The sequence below is a fragment of the Lepisosteus platostomus genome, chromosome 13 (genome assembly GCF_059453375.1).
Source record: "Lepisosteus platostomus isolate fLepPlt1 chromosome 13, fLepPlt1.hap1, whole genome shotgun sequence".
Taxonomy (NCBI): domain Eukaryota; kingdom Metazoa; phylum Chordata; class Actinopteri; order Semionotiformes; family Lepisosteidae; genus Lepisosteus; species Lepisosteus platostomus.
Window position 1 is genome coordinate 6,892,161 of NC_142623.1, and position 15,201 is coordinate 6,907,361.

Genomic DNA, 15,201 nt, shown 5'->3' on the forward strand with positions numbered 1-15,201 from the left:
CCCACAAATTTAACAACAGAGACCCGCTGAACACTGGTTTCAGACAAACCGATGAGACCTATCTTTTCACACTGCTACAGAGGGAAGGATGTAGTTCAAAAAGTAATGTTGCAGCATAACTGCAGCCATTCAGATAAGAGGTGTTAATTTTCTGGATTTTTGTCTTTTGAGGATTGAAAATGGCTTCTGGATTTCTATCCGTGAAGGCAGAGGAATCTAACGGTACTGTGGATTTCATTTATCCCCACCGCGTATATGGTTTTATCTCTGCTGCAATTGTTTCTTCCTCTTGGCTTTGGCCATATATGTTTTTAGCTTACTTCAAAATTAAACACCCTGCACTGATTAATCATCTGTTCCCAAGTTAAAAAGGCATATCATTCAAAGCAGTGAGTTAAGGTACACTACACCTCCTCGCATTACATTTCTCTTTAACACAAATGTCACATATAGTGAAAGGAACAGCCGTGACATTTACGGAATAGACCCCTGATATTTTACTAATGGAAGTATAGAAGAATAAAATTTGCAAGTCCGCATGGCCTTTGAAATATTTCAAAGATTGCTTCTGTAATCCTAATTTACTAATCTTTCTGTAAGCATTAGGCTGTATTTTTTTAGGCACATTTAGTAGGTGTATAGTTTTCATGAAAGGGATCTTTTAGAAAAGCTGTTTTTGGATCCAGAGTACGTATTGATTAAACAACAAAGAACGAATATGACTCAGAAGGCTGAAAAAGATGTGGTATTTTTTAATATTCCCTTAAATGTTACAAATGAAAATGGTTCAGAATGCTCATCGATTTGAAGCTGTTCACTTCATTCATCTTATGGCTATGACCACATTTTAAAAGCGTAGGTTGCTCAGTATTTGGCAGCCTTAATTTTCAGGCACAAATGAGTGAGTGATTACAATTTAATATTGTTATAGATTGCTGCTAATAAAATCTACTGAATGGCTTGTCTCACGAGAGGGATTACGTAAGAGCATGCTTTTTTCAAAGAAAACTTTATTCAAGTGTCTGATAAATTGAAAGAAAGATTTTCTTTAGACAAGACATCCCCATAGCAGAAGTTCTGGACGTCGGCGTCTGTCCTGGGTTTAAGCAAGGTTACAGCAACCTTAAGATAAGTTTACATCGTGATAAACAACATATTTTGTCATTATTTCACAAAGTGTTGCATATGCAAGTGACCTATATTGATCTATAGTGATCCTCTAAATAAAAACATGAAATTTGTTTTCAGTCAAATTATTGTTTTAAAAAAATGACATATTAATAACACAGGACCAACCGTAATGCAAATTATGTTAAAGACTGCAATCGAAACTACAACCCTCTCACTCGGTTTAAAAAAAAAAATCAAAACACGACAACAACCTATATATTGTTAGAAACGTAGACAACCTCTGTTTTAAAACGATGTATTCCAAATCCCAATTCGGCAACACATTCATTTTATCTAAGGCTATTTTTGATAATTTTTATTTTTTACAAAAATATAACAGCAAAAGTAAAACCTTGCCGAAATATAAGAAAACCATCATATACATCTTTTGAGTGAATGGCGGGTTTTAATTTATTTGCTCTCCTGTGTTTGTCTGCCTGTCAGTCAAGTGAATTAAGATATCGGTATCAGTTATTATTTTACTCCTGGAGTCTAAAAAAAGTTTGTAAAAAGAACCTAACCAGCATAAATAGTCTCTCTAGAGACTATTGCCTGTAGCTCAATAATACAACTTTAAAAAATGACTTTTGAAGAAAGAAAATGAAATGCCTTTGTTGTTTTTGTTTTTGGGGGATATTTCTTCCCAGTGCGTGTACTGAGTAAGACATAAGTCTGATGTTTCAGACTTGATGCCCAAGGGGATTCCCCTTGGACTCGTTTGCCTTCGCCATTCCCCACGAGCACCGCCTTCACTCCCCCCCCCCGTCTGTAATCCCGTCCTGTTCCAGCTGTGTTTTCCCTGTTGTCCTTCTCCAGTCACTTCCGGATTATACCATCTGCATAGGGTCCTAAACAACGCACTTCACGGGAGTCGGGACCGGCTCCTGTGACAAAGACTTACGATAACCTTGAAAAAGACAGATATTTTCTCCGTGTTTGCGTGGTTTTCCTTCTGGACCTCTGCTTTCCTCACATAGTACAAAGACATTCTGGTAGGTTGAGTGTGAGTTTTGTGTCTGTGTCCCCTGTGATGGACTGGTGTCCCATCCTGGGTGTATCCTGGCTCGCTCGCCAGGTTAGGGTCCAGCTCTCCCTGCAACCCTGTGTTGGATAAAGGGGATTAGAAAATGGATGGGTAGAAGGAAGACCAGAATTAGTCTTTGTTCATTTTATAGAATGGAAATGTAAATCAATATTTTGAAACTCCCATTTGTCAACTTAAAATCGACTTATTTATCTCTGGCCAATGTAAGATGTACTACTAAAGATAACACTGAATAAAGAACGAAATCACTATTAAGACTTGGAATACAGGTTGGACACAATTACAGCAATGAAGCACAAGTGACTTACAGAACCTGGCCTTAATCAGCAGCAGAAAATATCTGGCCTCACACTGTACATTCTATTAATGCGCAGTTGGGTGTCTCTGGTGTTTTGCTTTCAATTGGCTGGTCCAAAACAGTCAGTGCTGAAATATGTTCTCCAGTTTTGTGTGCTTGGCTCACAATTTTCAAGGCACATCAATCGGACTTTCCTGCTGCTTCCCCCATCAGTGGCTGTAGGTGTCCATGACCACACTGAGATCTGTCTAATACATAAGGAATGATGCCTAGATTTGAAGATTGACGTCTCCATTTAATCTTACTATTAGTATAATAGTGTGTTTTTCAAAGAGGAAAAAACATCCATCTCTTGTTGCATTTACCCGCTCATATCTACTCATGATCAAAATCTAAAATTGTGTCTGTATAGATAGTTTTAATGCACTGTGAATTGATATACTGTAATACATTTATTCATTTATTGTGTAGTTGTTTTCATCAGGGCTTGATGACCATGAAAAATTATATTTTGTTAATACTGCTATACTGTAAAGCTGATAAAAGAGTGCTTTAAAGTTGACTAGATGAATGGACTTAGTCATTTTCAGATGTGCACATTCTAGGAATCAAGTAATTGTGATAATTTGAGGTAAATGAATAATTAGAATGCAAATAGCAAATTTATGTTTATGTTAAGTATCAACAGAGAAGATCAAAAGAATGTGATGGGATCACGTATAAATATAAAGTGATATTTTTGATTTTGCTCCTAGCTGAAGAAAGTTTAAATCTGTTTTAAGCTTTGTTAAACAAAGATTTTATTAAACACAGATAAAATATTACGTTTGACTAAAACACTTTGACAATGTTATCAAGACATGTTTCATTTTAATTAGAACAGTGCTCTGGAGTACTGCACCAGGCTATGTTTGGCCACAGTGCAAACATTTACAGTTACTGTATGACTTACAGATCCAATTAAAAATGTAATTTAGTAACACTGTCCTAATGTCATTAATCACCAGGTTTGTGATGAGTGACAGTAATGTAGATGGAGACAGCAGGGTGAGTTTAATTGGAACTTATAGCTTCAGGTCTATATCATGTCAGTGCCCAGTTACAGTGAAAATAGTAATTATGTATCCTTCCGCGTTCTAACTGCTTCATCCAATATGGGCCACAGTGGAGCTGAAGTCTATTCCGGCAAGCAATGGGTACGAACGGGATACACTCTGGGCGGGACGCCAGTCCATTGCAGGACATGCACAAAGGCATGCACACACCCCAGGGGAAACCAACACAAAACAAGCAAATGGGTGGATCCATAGATAATTACTGTTTTAACTCTCACACTGGGAGCACACCCCAGGAATGGTGCCCAGGGCCCCAGCTCTGCGCGGCACCAATGCCAATCACTATGCCACCCTGCCCTCCCAGTTTCAGTACCACATGTGATGAAAATAATTGTTTTTAAATTAAGAACGGTTCAATGGATGATGAACTCACATTGTGAAACGTAGGGAACAAGGTTGTCACACACTTTATGGCTGCGGTTATTTTATTGTTTATTTTTATTTTAGGTGATGTCAAGGCATTTTCAGCTGCCCAATTCATTCTTATTTTGATTCTGCACTCTATTCCATATCATCGTGACTTCATTATTCAAGAGCCTGTGTGAATACCCATCTTCATAGTCTCCTGGCTCTTCTTTTTCCGGCAAATTCCTTTTGGTCTCTCTCTCTCTGATTGCCACACTTGACAGGCTGTGGATTCCTTGGACTTCTGAGCTTGCAGGACCATTTATATTTATTACCCTGCTGTGTTGGCAAAAAGCTTCAGCTCCTCAGATGCTGCACTGTTATTTTAATGCACGGCCCAATTAGTAACAATCATGATTTACCAGATATGACTTCAGTGCTGATTGCACATGACAACATTTAAATTCTCAAAATCCTGCTGTCATTTGCAAATGTGTTTGTACTGAAAATAGATACTGTTTAGAAACAAGAGTTTTTTTTTGTTTAATGCAAATACTGTAAGAAAAGGTCTTCATTATGTTGGTATGAAGGATGTCTTGTGTGTTCTTTGAAGTAGCAGGAAAAAAAGTGAAAGTGCATTTTATTAATATTAACAGATGGAGAAGGATCTGATTTATTAACCAGATTTTCACTTCAGTCCAAATGTAAAATAAGTTTCAAGGGTGGTGAATAAAGTTTTAGAAAGTGGCATAACGTCTGTGTTACCACAGAAAATGCAGTACATTTTAAGAAAAATAGACCTTTTTAGAAATGCACAACCATAATCAGAATATGCAGTAATCACAGATCCTCAAACGTGGCTGTTGAAGTAGCCACCACACAAAAAATGGTAAACTTAAAGAATGTTAGAAAATACTAATCTACTAAAACAAACCACATTTCATGACTTGCATTCACTAACAGCTGATCTAATCCAGTAGGTGTTAGTGAAACTATTAATTTCCAGGCTTCAGGAGGCAAAGGAAACTCATTTCATCATCCTATGATACTTCCAACAATCTGTGGTTTACAGAGAGCCTTACAAATGATTAGAAAGGCCCCAAATCTCCATGCAATACATAAGCAATTAAAAATAATATCACAGAGTTATCATCATTTAAACATGCTAACTGATTCGGTGGGCAGAATGCTTTGAAACAGGGCAACTTTTTGCATAAGAAATGCCTTCTGTACCACCCGGGAGTTTGCAGTTCTGAGACAATGCAGCAATCCCCTGTCAGATTACTATATTTTGCTATCAAGGGAATAAGCTGGAGGCAAGTTATTTAAATGTGAAGGTGCAGATTTGTTAGGATGCTCTTTGAGTACTATGAAAGATGGCATTGCAGACGAGACTTTTTCAAAAGAAACAGGAGTGTAGCTGTACCTGTCTTTCAAAGGGGAATGACAGAGAGAGTCACTCCCTGTAAAGGTCGCTGGATATTTTGTATGGGCTCTTTAAAAAAACAAAAAGATTTCAGTCCATTCATGTTAACTGTGAGAGGTACATTATGGTAGGTAGATCTTGTGATGAATGGAGAACTGATGCATATTTGAAGCTGAGTCTTTTATTTTAAAATACCTTCCAAAATGTTTGTTCTTCATTATTTCTGCTAATTGAAAAGAGCAAAACAACATCACAAAGTGAATAATTGTGTTAACTGTGATTTGATAGAGAGATGTCAGCAACGTGAAATATTAAATGGACTGACGTACAGGTATTTTATTACATTCTACTCAAGTGTTCCAAGTGTGTCCCTTCAGGAAATTTAGACAAAACAGGCAAATTATTTTTATCTACACCACCTGAATAGAAATCTGGACAGTTAAATTAACTTTATCTGAAACAATATATTATTTGTTTTTTGGACTCTGTGACATTTATGTGACATGTTAGTTTCTTATTCTTACACACATCAGGTGTATGATATTGTCTAACCTGTGCTATATATACTTTGGATGAAAACAACTTCCTTCTTCATTATTTTATGGTGCCGAGTCAAAATTAGGGATTTTGTTCTCTGCAGCAAACCAGTCTTCTTCTGCTGAGATCTAGGACGGTGTGATCAGTAGGGTACAGTGTGGCCCTTGCTCAGGACCTGCTGTTCTTGGTGTTCAGGCTGCCATGTCTCGATCAGGACATACTGAAAAGCCACAGGACTCAAACCTGTTGTCGAGATAACCTGTGACTCATCCCACTAGGTATTCTGGTGTCTGTGCTTATTGATCCAAGGTTTGTTTAGAGAACATTGTGTAAGTGCTGCTGAAATGAGAGCAAAGGAGAGAGTAAAAAGAGACAAAGCGAGATAAAGGCTACATGTTCTGCAAATAATTATTTCATTTGTCACTCAAGCCCACAAGAGAAATCTGTATTGGAATCATAAAACCAACATTGCAGTTCCTTCTTTTTTAAATATCTGTTACTCTATACAGAATAAAAGTTGTATTTCTGATTTGTATTCCTTGGATTGTGCAGCTGTAAAAAGACCCTTTGCCAGATGGGTATGTTTTATGTGCTTCATTATATACATGTAAAATGTCATTTTGAGCACTCCTTTTTTGCTCATTTAAGGATTTTTTGATTTCCTGTTTACACCCTCCTACACTCTTTAATTTCTTTAAAGCTTTGCCAATCCATCTTAAGCATTTCCTTCTTTGCATATCTCTTTGAAACATTGCACAGATTCAATTCAGTTATGCGTGACAATTTTAGTTGAGGAATAAAACAGCGCAACACGCAGAGCTTTAGGTCAATATACCACTGAGCATTTATGAACCTGAAATCCTGAGGTGTACAGGTCATTTCAGTCATGATATGGGGAAAGAAAATGACTCAGTTTTCCTGGAAAATGAGGAATATGGCTAAAATCACGTGCATTCCCTAGACACTCACTTTCATAATGCTCTCTGCTTCAAAAATCATGTCTCAGCCTTGAACATCAAAACATGATGATTCTCATAAAGCAATTTTAATTAAATTAAATTAAAAGCTTTTTTCATTTCAACATGAAGCACTGTAACTAAACTAAATAGAGAGACCCTGAACACATTTCAAAACACATTTAGACTAGTAGGTGTGTCATGTCTCTTATAATCTTTTTTTGAAAGACATGGTTGAAATCACACTTTAAAATAACCTACTCCATTTTATACGGAATTCCATTTACAGTATGTTGCCCTCTGGTTTTGTTGCATGTCTTTTGATTTTTTGCTTTTTTCCCCAGAACTGTTTATTTGCTGCTAAAAATGTTCACTCCCTATTCTCCTTAATTCAAATGAAATACTTGTTTGTTTTATTTTCTGATAATACTGTAGCTCCATAGTACAATGGGAGAGGTTTTAACTTTGATTTTGGACTTCTACTGTCATGGAGAGCAGTGATTAGAGTTCTGTACTTGTAGCTGGAAGGTTGTGGGTTCAAAATCCCAGGTAAGACACTGCTGTTGTGCCTTTGAGCACGGTAGTTCACCTGAATTGTGAAAAGTGAAACACCCAGGTGTATAAATGGGGAGAGAATGTAAGTTGTTTTGGATAAAAGGTTCAGCCAAATACATTAGTAATTATTGTGTACTAATCTTGTTAGGGAGTCCAGCTAGTGCTGTAACATTATTTATGAGCTCTTCGGAGTGATTTTTGTTAAATTCATGACATTTATTAAGTGTGCCACACCTTTTTTAAGTCTGTGTGAGGTTCAATTGATTCGGAAGTAAAGATTTTGACTTTTGAGAAGTCGGGCTCCCCAGTCTTCATTTAAAATATACTGGCTTTCTGAGGTGATTGAGTAGGAATTCTCTGTTGCATGATAATGCTTTTCAAAAGCTGCTGAAAAGTTGCAGATTTTCAGTTACTTACAAACTTCATTAGATAACCTTCCTAGTAGCTAAAAGTGCTGATAGCAACATAAAAAATTCTAATTGGTGAAATTAGCAGTTTTCATTATTTTAGCCTCCATTGAATATTCCTTTAATTTATCTCTTGACTTTTTTTTATCATCTTTTTTGCCTGTCGTTGCAATTCATTGTACTCCTTTTCTTGAACAGAATGCTGTTGTTTATTAATTGTTTTCTAAAGCAGTTTTATTTCCATTCCATTTTGCCTGTCAAATCATTTAGGGTATTGTTTTATAGCCGTTAATCTGCTTTCCTTTGGGATAAATTTGTTTTGTTCTGTGCTTCAAGAAGAATCTGTCTGCTGCTACCTGTTTTCTACTGATTTTATGTCATATCTCATTCAAGTCAGCTTTCCAGAAATTGTAAGCTTATGTTTTGGACCCAAACTGTATAGTTTCAAAATATAATTATAGGCACACCATATTACGATCCCTGTCCTCACATCTCTGTTACCCTCACTCTACCTTGGTTGTCTGAAAAAAAAAAGATCTATAGTATGAATCCATCCATCTAGTACCAGATATGCATTCATTCTCTACAGGTACAGTGTTTAAAGAAACTGGCATGGTACAGAGTAACAGAGTTTCTGTCTCACTTAAATTAAGCAGCAGGACTGTTAAAGTTCTTGAATTCTCCAAGAATGAGAAGAATCATAGGATTTGTATTAAGATATATCATGATACCTCGGAATGCTGTATCATAATATCAGTACCAGCGTTTCATGGAGGGACAGTTTACTAGATGATAAACAGTTTACAGAGATATCAATATTTTTTTAAATAATTGCTTCCCCCATCCAAAGTATGGCCAAAAAGACTGGATTTGCACATTGCAATACATTTAATTTTACATACGTATATTCAAGACTATTACGGTCTTAAAAGTTCATATCCTCTTGTAAGGATAAAAAGAGAAATAAATCACAAACCACATAGATGATTTTATGGTTAATGTAGGAACAACAAACATCAAGCTTTGTAAGTGAATTGCTACAGTGCTGTTTTTTTGCATTTTTTTTATTTTTGAACCAACATGATTTAATCTCGAATGCTAATACAGTCTTTTCCTGGTTGTGTCTTAAGAAAGTAACAATAAATGTGATCAAAAGCTGTGCAAAGCGCAACTACATTACTATGTACAGTATGCATGTTACAATAAGACCACCTCAAATTCAGTAGCAATATGGTCACTTAGCATCGTGTACAAACATATACATAGTTTACAGAAATCAACAATGCTTTTATATGCTAAAATGGAAATTTTCAACAGCAAACAAAAGCAATACTGTGTTACAGAGCCACACAATATTACAAAGAGAATGAAAATCAATTCACAAAACATCTACACTATCCAATGTCAAAGGAAATAAGACCATAGGGGCTTCATGGAGTGGATTTGGTTTTTGGCTGTAATATTCAAATTCTACATGTAAAGTTGAAACAGTAAAGATGCCATTTCTTGCTGAAATTTGAGGGTTCTCAGCTAGATTCTTCGTTCTTGATTTTTAAAAACTCAGTACTACTGTATATCCGGAATGAATGGAAATGTGGTGCCATGGAGATATCTCAACCGGGCCCAGAGATACAGTAAAGGTCTATGCTGTTTCAGGGTGTGTGTGTGTGTGATAGCAGAAGAATCCAACGATCGCAAAGTTAGCCTGAGAAATAGGGCTGGTTCTTGTGTTTACAATGGCAGTTGTCGGAGACAGTGCGACATTATAACAAAAGTCTGTTTGAATGTTTAGAAGGCTGTAATTTAAAGGAACTAAAACCTATTTTTCTTAATCTGCCCACAAACCATTGATTTAAGATACAGTTCTACTGTTTCTTAGATTAAGTCTATCCCTGTTTCAGGTGTTGCTGCCCTTTATAATGTGATGTATTGTGCCTGTTGAATAGTCAGGACTGCAAAGTGTTTGGCTGAATGTGTTTCTCCTTGCTAAATTCACAATGTGGCTTTATGTGATTTTTTTTGTTTTGTTTGCAAATATATACAGTAACTCTGAGGTAAAACATTAAAGGGAGCTCAATTTGTTTTTGGTAAGCCGCTCATATGCTACTTGTTTCAAAATTCGACCTTGACTTAAATTGCAATTAGTTTTACTCGTGATTGAATTGAGTTTCTTAGACTGGTGACAAGTTCATCTGTGTGAGGTGGGAAAATTACACAGGGTTTGAAGTCAAAATAAAAGTCAGATATTAACTCTATATCAAAGAGCTCTAGTTGATTAAAAATGTGGTTAAAAAGTGCTGAAGTGCAGTTTATTAAAACAGAAACTCTACAAAAGCTCAATTTATGGGGATATGAGAAGTTTTGACTTTCAGAATTGTTTCTTGTTAAATTATTGACAGATCATGTGTAAAAAAACGTTTATAGCACATCACAACTTGAAACCATAAAAAAACGAAATGCTGAGTCTGCTATTGAGCATAAGATATGTTCCTATGTTCTATACATATTAAATATAAGATTCTCGCCTCAATGGTTTTTCTTGGCTTGCTGTAAGAGGTGTTATATCTTTTGCTGTACTTTAATAAACTTCATATAATTTTCATAGTCTTGTCATGTTCTTGAGTTACAAGGCGCATACTGAACATATATCGGTTTTTTTTAAGATAACACATATTATGGGTCATTTGTACCCTTGACCAGATTTCAACATAAGTTTTGTTGGGTACAGTTTGTAAAGGTACATGTTTTATAAGGTTTTGTGTTTCTGCTTTCCCTAGTTTGTGTTTTGGTTCTAAAGTATCTTCAAATAATGTTCAGATATCTGAAATATTATTTTTAGAATGTTACATCTTAATGACTTCCATTTATTCATAAAGGCACTTTTAAATAACCCAAATGCATTTCAAGTATCTTTTTCACAAAGATATTTCACAATAATTTAATATTTTTAAGGTACATTTAATTTATTTGTAATTAAAATATTTGATTTTAATGCATTGGGCAAAATGAAATTGTCTTAGGAAACAAATTCTCGTTTGTTTTAAGAAATCTCAAAAAAACCTCATCTTGAATCAAGGGTAGATGGGAATACAATCTTTATTTTTCCAAAAATATCTGAAAAGAAATGTTGAATATTTAAAGATGAGATTTGTGCAGTATCCAGTATTTTCTTCACATCAGAACTGGAGTATCTCAAGGCAGAATGGTGAAATATACAAAGTGGTGTGCTGGGCATTTAACATTGGGTGGAACTGTTTAGTTGGACTGGAGACCCATAGTGAAAGCAAAACTACACTCAAAAAAGAGAGAGACATCAACTTTGATTTACTATATCTTTACAGTGGAGACTTTTCCTGGAGAGATACCAGCTAAAGCCTGAGTTAATGCTCCTCTAGAGGGTTTTTTACTTGCATTCAAGCTCCCCTGTCAGTGAGGAAATGTATTGAGTGATTATTTCTACTTTGTATTTAAATTTTAAGCAAATATTTAAGGGAACTGAACAAACTTTGAAAGTGGGAATATAATGTGTTTTATGCAATGCAGAATGCAATTACAAACTACAGCATTGTAGAATTTATTTTTTAAACACAATGGTTTAGTAAGGCAGACAGCAAACACTGAAAGTCAACCAGCAATAATCTTAACACTTCAAGAGAATATACATATTTACAAGATGTGTTTGTAATTTACTTTTCTTTTCCCCAATGCAAATTGCCTGCCTACCAGAACAAATATACAATATTGTAAATTCACTTTACACAACATTTTTAAAACATTTAAATTGAATTGATATCAAAACTTTTACATTCATTTTCTTATCTGTGTAGATCATGTCCTGTCAGTTTTTGTTGGCTTGTTTCAGTCCACTGAGATACAAAAGCTACATCCATCGTGACGGTTTCTACCAAAAGCATTACCATTTAAAATATACAAAATATATGAACTTTTACAAGTGTTTCAAATAATTTACTCAATGTACTGTATAACGGATTTTCACTACGACTCTTGCTCAAGACAGAAAAGAGTATCGTTGCGCATTTGTGTAATTGCCTTTCAGAATTAACTGGAGATCACAACAAAAGTTCGGGCGATGGACACATGCTAGTTTCCACCAATCACCAGCGATCTGAGATATAAATGCAGACCGTGAAACCACTGTTTCCCAGCGTTTGATATGCCAACATCCCTCAACCATACTGCATGCCACTGCCAATGTGATCATCCACAGGACTGACAGTACTTCCTCATACCATGCAGGCTGAAGTGAAACATGACTGTAACTAGCTTTGATCACATCTGCATTATCAAGATCTTACCGTATTTTCTGAACTTATTTTTTATGAGCAATTGTTTTCATTATGCAAAATATGAAAATACTGTTCAGTTAATTAAAAGCAATCTTTGTTTTTTTGGCACATTTTTTGTATGTTTCTTCTTGCACAAATACTGTACTGAATAATATCCGCAGCTGAAACAGTAGAAACAGTATGGATGTCAAACAAGATGTACAAACTGTGGCAATTTGCATTTGTATTCCACGATACTTAATTGGCTAATGAACCCAGGTGCTGACGATCACTTCAATATCAAGTGTCAAGTCTGATCGCCCCTGGACTAGTGCCTCCTGTTTTGTTTTTTTTCAATCTGAGTATTCAAGGTTACGAAAAATACTATTTCAAAGTTTATTATTCAAGTCATTCCCTTAATTAAAGATACTTATCATATATCTCAGAGCCTGGTTAGAAGTATTACCATTGGCACTTAGTCAAATAATTAGGCCCATCATGCAATTGCAAGCTCCGATGAGTACAGACTGGCAGATACCATGTCTCCAGCTGTTGATTTCAACACCCCTGGTGTATCTCAACAAAACTCACAACTCTTCCTGTTGTTTTCTGTTATCAGTCAGAGTCTTCCTGACCAACAACCTCCAGTGTAAAACACATATGTCTACAGAGACTCTTAGGAGTTCAGAGAACAAAGGCTTCAGTTTGAGAAGACTACTTTTTACTACTTCAAATTTGAAATGCATCACAAATAAGGGGGAGGGCAGTGCTGAAGGCTGCATTATAACTGAACAGCTCAGCCAGATTGAAATCTCATCACTTGATATTCACAAAGCACCACTGAATCGGAGGATTTGAAACAGAATTCACGCTCGGTTCTCTGTATCGTCCGCTGGAAATGGAATTCTGAAATCTAAAAAAAACATGTATTAATATTCATTTACCTCAGCATAATTGCATCACCGCCTGGGACAGGCTTAGCGGCTTGACATTCATCAATAGTGCATCTTTGTGAGAAAAAACATTTGCATCCTACTGTGTCAAGGATTCTTTAGGACTGCATTCAGTTCCCGTTCACTTGTTCATAATTATAGTGAAGTTTTAGCTGCAGTGACACTGTAATGCCATTTATAATAAGAAGGGAATATAAGTAATTGTCTAATGACAGCTACGTAATAATTGAAAGGTGTTCGATGTCAGATTATTTAATAGTCCAATAGCATTGCTTTTAAGATTCATTTCGGTAATGGTTAGGTGTGCAGATACAGGGCTTTTCAGTAATGGGTACCATCTAGTTTTGCACCACTATCATTATGTTACATTAAAATCCTTTGCAAAGATGCTGCTGATGGTTATTCAATACTGCAGGTCTGAACTGGCATAATAATATAACTCCTGAGTATATTGACACTAATCATTTCATGCAACAGCTTTTTTTTAAGGCTACGCAACAATTTATCATCTCACCCTTTACTGCTGATAGGTTTTGCTGTCACAGTGATCCTAACTCTTCCTTGTAGCAGACTTACTAATTAATAAAAAACAGATTAGCGCTCTACATTATGTATTATATGGATCTAACCCTTTAGGTTTTCTTCCAACGCAGCTGAAAGCCTCAGAAGTCTTTCCTTCTCCTATGTTTCTGAAGTTACAAGGCTGTAACTGTGGAGTTTTTCTACTGTCGGAAATGTTATACACAAGTGTTTTCTGTTTGTCGAGGTTGATTTTTCAAGGCAGGCTTATGCAGTACTTACAATATACAGTAGCTGATTAAAATTAAAATATGCCCCACTGTTTTAAGTCTTCACATTCATATTGCTCATTAGCACAGGCTCCCTGACACAGATTCTCTTAGTTCTGATAAAAGCTGTTATTAAAAGATACCTGAATGTAATTAAGCGCCTAGGCAGGTATAAGTACGTTTGAGAGAGCATAATTTGGCCCAATTGGGCTAGTTTAGTTCCTGGTTACAAATCTATCTGAAGGTCTCAACCTGCAGTTTCTTGAAAGAATCCAGGACATTGGCTTCAACTCCATACAGTAGCTGGGTGGCTTGTTCCTGACCCCTACAAGTTTTCACACATCGTGAGGAGGAGGCCGACCTAAGTTGTAAACCAGGGACATTAAAACACCATCTGAATTGTTTGGTTCACAGTTAGAACAGCACTGCTGCATGCTGTCAAACCTGTCCGCTCAACAGACACAGGAGAAGTCACATGGACATGTTTTGCCCACACTCATATACTGTTTACTTCTTCTCTTCTTCCAACATACTTTCATCTTCCATCCCCTGTTTTTTCTTTTATTCTGGTTTCAAAGCAAAGCCTGATAAGAAAATAAGTTAGCTGGTATTTTAGAAAGGTTAGGAAATGTAAGCTATAAAATGTTCCTAAGTATCTGCAAGCTTTTGGAGAGCAATCAGACTTTTCCTTAATATCCCAATCTTGCATGCTTAATTTTAAAATACCTCTACTAAGCAAATATGCTGTATATTATACACTGTATATATATTACACTACTGACTTTGATGAATTTCATTGCTTTTATTTTATACAGTAAATGTAGTCTGTGTGCTTGAGTCTTACCCTGTCAGCCTTGCAGAGGTGTTCACTGAATGTTCCCTTAAAGTTTCTGATATTCCCCTTCCAGCCACCACGTCATGTGCAAATAGTTGTTGATGTATTTGTTAGCAATGTGCACAAATGAAAAAGCACTTTCCTCTGCCTCCTCCCCCCGCCCACTTTCTACCCTCCTTGTAAGGTCAAGATCTAGGAGGGCACATGTAAAATGAAAGATTGTCCTATTCCTTTCTGAAAGCATCTCCTAGGAACATTTCCTGGCAGGAAAAGAGTGGAAGAATTCTAGATAACTTGGGATAATCAGTGATGGTCATATACACGTGGAGACTCCCGTGGGGGCTGGGGGTCCTCTAGAACTAAAACTCTGTGGTGGAGATCTGTGTGACTTCTGACTGCAGGTCTTGTTGCACTCTCCGGGTACGAGACCCATGGGGCAGGCGGTCCATGTCTAGTCATACTGGCTTCTTCCCGGCTTCTGAAGG

General features: G+C 36.3%; 1 protein-coding gene and 1 long non-coding RNA gene across 2 annotated transcripts in view; one reads left to right on the forward strand and one right to left on the reverse strand.

Annotated features, from left to right (window-relative positions):
* LOC148649754 (uncharacterized) overlaps positions 1 to 15,201 on the forward strand; it is a 17,005-nt gene continuing 1,804 nt past the window's right edge. Inside the window, exon 1 of the long non-coding RNA XR_015925922.1 lies at positions 1 to 222. This is a non-coding gene — a long non-coding RNA (uncharacterized LOC148649754). The remainder of the gene's footprint in view (positions 223 to 15,201) is intronic.
* Positions 9,550 to 15,201, reverse strand: part of oprd1b (opioid receptor, delta 1b) — a 23,743-nt gene continuing 18,091 nt past the window's right edge. Inside the window, 1 exon segment of the mRNA XM_088602843.1 lies at positions 9,550 to 15,200. Within this exon segment, the coding sequence (XP_088458969.1) occupies positions 15,168 to 15,200 (33 nt within the window). The 3' untranslated portion in view covers positions 9,550 to 15,167.